Raw genomic sequence first — 9,913 nt, 5'->3', positions numbered from 1 at the left:
CCGTTGTCCGACTCAATTCTCTCTGGGGTACCATGTCGCCACAGGACTTGCTTTTCAAGGCCCAGGATAGTGTTCCGGGCAGTGGCATGGGGCACAGGGTATGTTTCCAGCCATCCGGTGCTTGCTTCCACCATTGTGAGCACATAGCGCTTGCCTTGACGGGTTTGTGGCAGTGTGATGTAATCAGTCTGCCAGGCCTCCCCACATTTGTATTTCAGCCATCGCCCTCCATACCAAAGAGGCTTCAAACGCTTGGCTTGTTTGATTGCAGCGCATGTCTCACATTCATGGATGACCTGTGCAATAGTGTCCATGGTCAAGTCCACCCCTCGGTCACGAGCCCATCTATATGTCGCATCTCTTCCTTGATGGCCTGAGGAGTCATGGGCCCACCGAGCTATGAACAGTTCACCCCTATGTTGCCAGTCCAGATCCAGCTGAGCCACTTCAATCCTAGCAGCCCGATCCACCTGCTGCTTGTTCTGATGTTCCTCCGTGGCCCCATTCTTCGGTACATGGGCATCTACGTGGCGTACTTTCACAACCAGATTCTCTATCCAGGCAGCAATATCTTGCCATAGTTCAGCAGCCCAGATGGGTTTGCCTCTGTGCTGCCAGTTGCCCTGCTTCCACTGCTGTAACCACCCCCACAGAGCATTTGCCACCATCCATGAGTCAGTGTAGAGATAAAATACTGGCCATTTTTCTCGCTCGGCAATGTCCAAAGCCAGCTGAATGGCTTTCACCTCTGCCAACTGGCTCGATTCACCTTGTCCTTCACTGGCCTCTGCAACTTGTCGTGTAGGACTCCACACAGCAGCCTTCCACTTTCCATGCTTTCCCACAATCCGGCAGAACCCACCAGTGAACAGGGCATTTTTCTTCTCATTTTCTGGCAGTTTATTATATGGTGGGGCCTCTTCTGCACGCGTCACCTCCTCCTCTGGTGACATTCCGAAATCCTTGCCTTCTGACCAGTCCATGATCACTTCCAGAATTCCTGGGCGACTGGGGTTTCCCATTCGAGTTCACTGTGTGACCAGTGCAGTCCACTTACTCCATGTGGCATCAGTTGCATGATGTGTGGTGGGGACCCTTTCTTTGAACATCCAGCCCAGCACTGGCAGTCGAGGTGCTGGGAGGAGCTGTGCTTTTGCAAAAGAAAAACAAATCTTTTTCCCCATCAGGGCAGACAAACATTGCAGCAGGTTGCCCAGAGGGGCAGTACTGCCTCATCCTTCAATATTTTTAATTCCTTTCTGGATAAATTCCTTAGCAGCCTGGTCTGATCCCATAGCTCACCCTGTTGTGAGCAGCAGCTACAAGCAGAGACCTCCTGAGGTGCCTAAATGCTGAATAATGCTGATTTCTTCCCCTCTCTCTCTCCCCTTGATGATGGTGGGGGAAGCGCTTGGGTTCCCTGTGATCATGGAAGTGAATGAGATGCCAGTACAGCCAGATCAACGGCCGCTTCCTTGTCCTGCTGCAGGCAGTGTTGTGCAGATGCAGGGCTGCCCCACAGGCACCCCCTAACAGCCCTCATCCTATCCATTGCTTCACCTTTCATTCCCTTTTCCACTCTTTTCCCCTCCTCGAGTTCTTCTCTTGGACCATCCTCATCCCCTCCAATACAAACAGCCAAGCCCTTTTCACTGCTTCCTTTCTTTGTCCTTCCCATGGTGTTTCTGAGATGGTGACAGTGACACTTTCCACCTTTGACATGACTTGATTACACCAGGAACCCCTTTTCTTACCTCTGCTGTCCTACAGCTACTCATGTTGGGAGAGGAACCAGGACTCAGGATGCGCCGTAAATAATGAACCTTAAATACTGACGTGCTGAAGCTTCAGTGCACAAGGACCTTGAGACACCTGGGGACGTGGCCAACGGAAATTTCTTCAAGTTTTTCAAGGAGAAGGGACAAAGTGGGAGAGGACCAGATGAGGAGTGAATCTGAGGAGAGGGGCCTGGGCATTTTGAGGGATGCCATATGAGCCTCTGGTAAAGGCTCAGCACCATTAAGGCCAGCTGCATATGGGGTGGTGTTAGAAGGACCAAGGCCACCCAGACAAGGACAGTTATCGTCCCCCTTGACTCAGCAGTGGTGTGGCCACATCTGCTCTCATAGTGTCCCAGAATGGTTTGGGTTTGAAGGGACCTTGAAAGATCATCTAGTCCAACCCCTTCTTTTCAGGGAAGTCTTCCGCAAGATCAGGATGCTCAAAGCTCCGTCTAGCCTGTCCTTTGTCACTTCCAGTGAGGGGACACCCACAGCTTCTCGGAGCAACCTTTTCCAGTGCCTCACCTCCCTCACTGTGAAACATTTCTTCCTTATATCCAATACAAATCTTCCCTCATTCAGTTTAAAACCATTGTCCCTTGTCCTGGCATTACTGATCCTGGTAAAATGTCTCTCTCCCTTCCTTTTAAGCCTTCTTTAGGTATGGAAAGGCCACACAAAGCTTTTTGTTTCCAGGATGAATAACCCCAACTCTCAGCCTTTCTTCATAGGTGATTTTTGGTGATCCTTCTCTTGACCCTCTTCTACAGGTCCCTGTCTTTCTTGTGCTGTGGAAGAACTGCACGTCGTCTTGCAGGTGAAGTAGCATGGGATCACCGTAGAGAGGGAGAATCCCCTTCTTCAACACTTCTTTTGATGCCACCCAGGGTATGATTGGCTTTTCAAGCACACATTGCCAGCTCACATCCATTTGCTCACACACCAGTATCCCCAAGTCCTTCTTCACAGGGCTGCTCTCAATCCATTCATCCCCCAGTCCATCTTGATACTGGGGATTGCCCCGACCCAGGTGCAGAACTTTGCACTTGGCCTTGATGAAATTCCAGAGGTTCACATGTGTCCCGTTTACCAGTTACTAAAAATCCTGAAGGTTTCCTTCCCAAGGTTTAGATTCTTGGCTATACTTTTCACCTGGCGTATATCCTTTCAGGTCATGAATTCCACCAGGGCATGAACACTGCAGCCCAGGTTGCCACCAATCGTGGTCTTGCCATAAGTTGCTTTGAGTAGGTGAGCAAGAGGTCTCATAATGCTTCTTTCTCTGGCATTTCTTTTCTTTCACATGACCTGTGTGGAGAGGCCGAGGGACATGGACCTCTCTAGCCTGGTGATGTCAGTTCATGACAGTAAAAGAGTAGCCTGAAAGTAGCAGTTTCAGGTGGTTTCAAGGTGGTTTCAGAGATGACAGAGCTTTCCTTGGTATTGGGAAACCACCTGAGAAAGGGAAACCATCACAAAGTGCAGCTTGGGAAGTTGAGATTGACCATAAGGAGAAGGAAACGTCCCTTAAGGGCAGTGCTGTGGTAGAACAGGTCACCCTGAGGAGCCTGGATAAGCGCAATGCTGGGTGTTGCAAGGCAACAGCAGGGAGGAAGAAGAGATACCAGTAAAGGCAGAGAGATGTCACGGTGGGAGCACGGTGGAGAAATAGGTCGTGTGTCCCCAGCCTGCAGGGAAACGGGGGCAGGTGTAGGACAGTGTAGGGCAGCCTGCGATAGACACAGGCAAGGGCAGTGGCAGGGCAGGAAGGCCCCAGCAGAAGTGAGGTCTTTGTCCCCTTAGCTGTACCAGTTGTCACTGCCACCAAAGCCCGAAAGGAGACACATCCATCTCATGGAACTGGGGCATTGGTGCTTCCTTGCACCCCCACAGGGCGTCTGGGAGGTGTGGTACTACACTCTGCATCGCACAGCCCATGTGACACTGCCCCAGGAAGAGCCCCAGGTCATTTGCCTCTGAGAGAGAAGATCCTTGGGAAGGACTCAACTCTCCCAGCTCTACCGTTACTCAGTCTGGCTGGGATGGAGTTCATTTTCTTCATATCGGCCTGTACGCTGCTGTGTTTTGGATGTGTGACTGAAACATGGCTGATAACTCACTGAAGGTTTAGCTGCTTCTCAACCGGGCTTTGCACAGCATCAAGGCCGCCTTCCTGTTTCTCAGTTTGCCTTGGACTGCCGTGTGCCGTTAGGGACCAAGCAGACCAAAAGGAGAAGTCATGCCCTATAATGCCATGCTCAGTATTGAAGTTGGGAGGTAGTCTTTGCAAGGTTGCTGTTGCTCAAAGATTGGCTGGGCATTGGGCTGCTTGTGGGAGGTGGTGACTGATTGCCTTTGCATCATTGTGTTACGTTTTTCTTTTCTTCTTCCCTCTTCTTCCTTCATTTATTAAACTCTTTATCTCAACCCACGAGTTTGTCTTGCTTTGGCTCTCAGGATTCTCTCCTCTGTCCTTCTGTGCTGGGGCTGGAGTGAGCGAGTGGCTGGTGTGTGCTTAGTTGCTGGCCAGGGTCACCCACCACAACCCTCTTGAACAATAAAGTCTGTGGCTGAAGCTCTTGTCACTCAGACAAGATCAGTCTGCTGATCACCTTACACCTGTAGTGATGGTAACAGGAGCAGCCAGGGGGTGGGCTTGTGAGGGGCAATGGGATTATCAGTACATCACCTCCTGCACCCATCAGGTGGAAAGGTTCTTCAGCATCTTCCCACCATGCTTTCTCCTGGGCTAGAGAAGAGGAGCTCAGTGATAGAGGGTGAGTCCCCTGCAGGGGCAGAAACTGGCACTGGCCCTTCCTGCGTTTCCTGAGGTTCTTGCTGACACATGCTCTCCTCCTCCTTGAACCCTTTCCCTGGTCACAAAGGACTGGAGAGCTTTTCAGTGAAGACTCAGGCAAAGAAGCCTTTGAGTCCCTCAGCCGCACCTGTGTCTGCTCTTATGAAATCCCCCTCCCCATTCTGCAGCCGCCCTGCATTTTCCATGTTCAGCCTTGGTCTCTCATGAGCGACCAAAGCTCCTCTTCTTGCTCTTCACTCTTCTTACAGCCACCAACTCCAGGCGAGCTTTGCTGTTCCCTAAAGCATACCTCCACAACAAAGGCAATTTATAAATTCCTTCTGTGTAACCTGTCCTTGCTGTCACCTCTGGGCAGCTGCTTCATGGTCCCTCTCAATGACCTGTCCCTACCCCAGGAGCCCAATGCACGGCCCCACAGCCCTGCTGTGAAGGCACACCACACAGTAGTGTGCATTCAGGGGTGGGTAAAAGCCCCCCAGCACCATCACCTGGGCAGTCGTCTTTGTCCCAGCTCCCCATGAGCATCATATTTTGGAAGCTCCCCCAGCACCCGACCCCTCCCGAGTGCCAGCCATGTCCCACATGGGGCTGTGCAGACAGCCCTGCTCCAGGTCTGGGCCAGGAGAGAGCCCGGGCAGGGCTGGACGTTCCCCTGATCCAGGTACTGAGCCCAGCAGGAGGATGGAGATGGCCTCGCAGTCGCACTCACCCGTAAACCTGGGGTGAGCAACCAGTGCTGGAAACGGTCGGTGAGACAGACTGGTGGGTAAGAAAGGCTGTCCATGCCACCAGGGGCACAGACCAGCCTCCTCTGTCCTGCACCTGCCTGGCTTTAATGCTTTCCACAAGCCCTGGCTCTGCACCACAAACACTCTGGTGTGAGTCCTCCCCCGGCATGGGCACACGGTACAAGCTGCACTCTGAGGATTTTTCCTCCTGGGCACTTTCCAGCCCAGCCCAGCTCCCTCCAAGCTCTGCCACCTCCCCTGCCCTCTCTCCATCCCAGCCCAGTCTGCGCTGGCCCAACAGCAGAGCCTGCCCCAGGGTGCTGCAGAGCTCTGGGCACTCACTCCACAGCCACAGCCCCTCTGAAGGGCACTGCAGCTGCTGGGGGGCAGAGGAGGGTCAGCCCCAGAGACGGGGAGCATTTGGGCACAAGGCAAAGGCAGTCAGTGGGCCCCTGTGTCCTCCTCCCCAGGATATTCTGAGGGGTCTGCAGCCCCTCTGTGCCACACCCTCTCCCCAGCCCAGTACAAGAGCCCTGGCCCTGGGGACCCTCAGGCAGCTCCTGCCGCCCCAGTGACAGAGTGGCACTGGGACAGCCTGCCCCAGGCTGCTGCAGCCGGAAAGGTTTTCTCATCTCCCGTTTATTCAGCCCTGCTGCTGATGGGTCTCAGAAAAAGAAGTGTTAGCTGGTTCGTGTATTTTATTTAAACACACAGAGAGACTAACTCTTCATTTACATATATATTTTTTGTCACAGACGAGAGGTGAAAAGTTAAGGAGGAGGGGAGGAATAGTGAATGCTTGTCACAACAGATACGGGAATCCTTTGCAGAGGAAGGTACACAGTCTATGGCTGATGAAAAAATGTCCAGTCAGTTTCCTCAGGGCATCCTTGAGCTCCTGGTACCTCATGCTGTAGATGAGGGGGTTCACTGCTGGAGGCACCACCGAGTACAGAAATGACAGCACTAGGTCTAGAACGGGCGAGGTGATGGAGGGGGTCTTCAAGTAGGAAAAAAATGAAGTACTGATAAACAGTGAGACAATGACCAGGTGAGGGAGGCACGTGGAAAAGGCTTTGTGTCGTCCCTGCTGTGAGGGCATCCTCAGCACAGCCCTGAAGATCTGCACATAGGACACCACAATGAAAACAAAACACGTAAAGAATAAACAGGCACCAAACACAATAAGCCAAACTTCCCTGAGGTAGTCCGAGTCTGTGCAGGAGAGCTTGAGGATCTGGGGGATTTCACAGAAGAACTGGTCTAGGCCATTGCCTTGGCAGAGAGGTATTGAAAATGTATTGGCTGTGTGCAGCAGAGCATGGAGAAAGCCACTGCCCCAGGCAGCTGCTGCCATGTGGACACAAGCTCTGCTGCCCAGGAGGGACCCATAGTGCAGGGGTTTGCAGATGGCAACGTAGCGGTCATAGGCCATGACTGTCAGAAGATAAAACTCTGCTGACATCAAGGTGAGAAATAGAAAGAGCTGTGCAACACATCCCGAGAAGGAGATGGCCCTGATGTCCCAGAGGGAATTGGCCATGGCTTTGGGCAGAGTGGTGGAGATGGCACCCAGGTCGAGGAGGGCGAGGTTGAGGAGGAAGAAGTACATGGGGGTGTGGAGGCGGTGGTCACAGGCTACGGCAGTGATGATGAGGCCATTGCCCAGGAGGGCAGCCAGGTAGATGCCCAGGAAGAGCCAGAAGTGCAAGAGCTGCAGCTCCCGCGTGTCTGCGAATGCCAGGAGGAGGAAGTGAGTGACGGAGCTGCCATTGGACATCATCTCCCTCTGCACATGGGGGCCTGTCCAAGAAGGAAACAGCAGTGAAGAGCGAGGACAAACACCTCTGAGCAGAACCTGTTGCATTTGTCACAGTAACGTCCTAGGAGATGGGAACCAGGAGTGATCGCAGGTTAAATCTTACTATGATATAAAAGAGCTTTTGACCACTGTCACTCCCAGGTCCCCCGGCTGCAGAACACAGCTGGGGGGTTGTTTTGTGTATTTTGATCCTGTTACCCCTGGCCCACTTGAGGAGTCATGTTTGAAGGTAGAAATCCCTGGCATTTCTCCTACCCTACGAGTGCTATTGTGAGAGTCCTGGGAGGCAATAGGACAGACCCTTAGTGCAGAAGGAGGAGAGCTGGTCTCTCCATCCGTCCTGCTCTCAGCTGCTTTTTGCCAGCACCGCTTTGGTCTGGAGGATGATCCCATGGAGAGCAGAGGAGTCCAGTTCCAAAGTGCAGATCTCCAAACTCCCCTCCCCAGGGAAGAGCTGTCAGCTTTTGGATGCCCAGAAGATGGGGTGCCCTTTGTGGAGAGTTAACGTTATCCCCACCCCATGCACTGCATTGCCTAGAGACCCAGAGGTTAGAAGAGGCCTTGGGCCCCAGGGACACATCTGCATGGCAGGACCTGCAGGGTCAGTGGCTGAGCTGCTGATGAAGCCCCCACCCCAGAGAGACTGAAAACAAGAGCAACAGCAGCAGCAGAAGGGACGGGTGGAGAAGCAAGGAGAAGTGCCCCGATGCTTCTGCCAAGGGAAACAAGGCCAGGGAGGGACAGAGGGTGCTCAGGAGAGTCCCTTCTGCTGCAGCTACGGCCACAGATGAGGCAGCTGCTGCCCTGGATCCCACATCCTTGAGGGCAGAAGCTCACTGGGCAGGGTTAGAGTTGGCACTGGCAGGAGGCAGAGTTCCTCTGAAGCACCAGGACCCTGCTCTGAAGGACAGCCCCGGGCACCCCTGGCTGCACACCCGCCTTCATGCCCCTGCAACCATCCCCAGGAGAAGGCAGCCACTGTGTCCTGTCCCTGTGACGGTGCTGCAGGGAAGCCCTGCTCTGCAGCACACCCTTCTCCTCCTCTACACCAGAGAAAGATCCCACAGGCTGTGGGCTACGACAGCTTTATGAGAACCCTTCAGGATCGGCAGCGGCATTGCCCTGCAGCCTCACACTTACCGGGCAGAGGGCTGGGAAGCTTTCTCCCACAGTGAGCTCTCAGCTCTCCTCCCCATCACGACTGCCTTCACGCTCTCTCTGCATTGATGGTCCCATCCTCGGTGCCTGCAGGCAGCGCCCTCAGCCCTGCTGCCTGCTTCACATGAGCTTCCTTTGTCCCAAGAGCCCGGCCCAGCTCAGCACCAGAGGAGCAGCCCAAGGCATTTTAATGACCCCTCGGGTGGGTTTGGGGTGGAGTCCCTGAACCTCAGACACTGAGGAAACTTCTCAAGAAGAGAAACCCAGATGTAAACTCCAAGGTTTCTTGGAGTGTTAATGGGTCCCACTGAGGACCATTACCAACAAAGCCTCCCCAGGGGCTCGTTAGAGCACAAAACTGGAGGCAATAATGACAGGTGGGTAAAGGGAAATTAAAGGTGGCTCTGATGCTGAGCAAACCTGAAGGTGTTACTCCTTTGGTGTCCCATACCTGCACCTCTTTCTTTGAAGGCGTCCAATTGTCTTTTTGATTTCACCCCAATATCTCACTGCCCTTACTGATATCTCTCCATCCTCCCTGGCTGTTCCTGGAAAGACAAAGCCATGGGCTGGTCCAGCCACCCCCTGGGTGTCCTCTTGTACCACAGCACTGCCCTCGGGGTGACAGTTTCTTCTGGTCATTTCTGGTCTCAACCTCCCAATCCAAACTTTGTGGCATCCTTCTTTTCTCCTGCTTTTTTTTCCACCATGAAGAAAAGCTCAGCATCTCTGAAACCACCCTTCAAGCAGTTACAGGTCATGGCTGTGACGCTCTGAGCCCCCACTTCACCAGGCTGAAGGAGACCAGGACCCTCAGCCTCCCCTCACGGGGCGTGTGCTTGAGGCCATGAATCCCATATTGGCAGAGCTTCTCTGGACACTCTCCATTCCTCCCCACTTGTCTAGAACAGGAAGCCCCAGTGAGGGGCACACGAGCCCCAAGGTGGCCACTCCAGGTTTCAGTGGAGTGAGATGACAGCTCCCCTGGTGTGGGTGACCCACGCTCCTCCTAATGCAGCGCTCTCCCTACAATATGCACCCACTCTTCCAGCAGCCTTACTTTTCCAGTCACGCAGACACTTCTGTGGGATGTGGCAATTCTGTCTGAGGTTATGGAAACCTCTGCTTTTCTCTTACTTCCCTTCCTGTCAATTTCTCCAACTGAATGTGGCGCTTTTGTTTAGGCTTCTCAATGTCTTAAGAATTCCTAAAAACCTTCTAGTTAGCTTAGCTTGAATTTTTTTCTCTACTCCCATTTCCTCTGATTTCCCCATTGGTTAGCTAAACCGGAGAGACTACTAATGTGCGTCTCTGCTAATTCTCATCAGGTCTTTCCTGCTGCTTTTTTAACGCCCTTTTATTTTTGTGTATTTTTCCAGATATCTGTAAAACTAAATCTTCACGTGGTGTTAGCTCTCATAGAGACTGTGAATTTGAATCTGAGGTCTTTACATTTTCCCTTTGCTGTATTGAGTGCCGCCGACTTTGGTTTAATACAACATTTTCAGTTGACCTTCAGTTTTACTCTAGACTCCCAGGGTGAGATTCACTTCTAACTTTAGAAGTCTACAATGGCAGCTAAAGAAGTTTTTCTACACAGTTGTGG

General features: G+C 52.7%; 1 protein-coding gene across 2 annotated transcripts in view; it reads right to left on the bottom strand.

The window, feature by feature from the left end:
* LOC141736976 (olfactory receptor 14A16-like) overlaps window positions 1–9,913 on the bottom strand; it is a 142,395-nt gene that overhangs the window by 113,368 nt on the left and 19,114 nt on the right. The window contains exon 2 of one of the 2 annotated variants that reach the window (XM_074571641.1): window positions 6,010–7,130. The exons of the other annotated variant lie outside the window; for it this stretch is intronic. Within the exon in view, the coding sequence (XP_074427742.1) occupies window positions 6,130–7,130 (1,001 nt within the window). The 3' untranslated portion in view covers window positions 6,010–6,129. Of the gene's footprint in view, window positions 1–6,009; window positions 7,131–9,913 lie in introns of those variants that run through there. 2 annotated transcript variants of the gene reach the window in all.

Source organism: Larus michahellis, unplaced genomic scaffold, assembly GCF_964199755.1.
Source record: "Larus michahellis unplaced genomic scaffold, bLarMic1.1 SCAFFOLD_78, whole genome shotgun sequence".
NCBI lineage: Eukaryota > Metazoa > Chordata > Aves > Charadriiformes > Laridae > Larus > Larus michahellis.
This window is presented reverse-complemented; position numbering and strand designations above follow the sequence as displayed.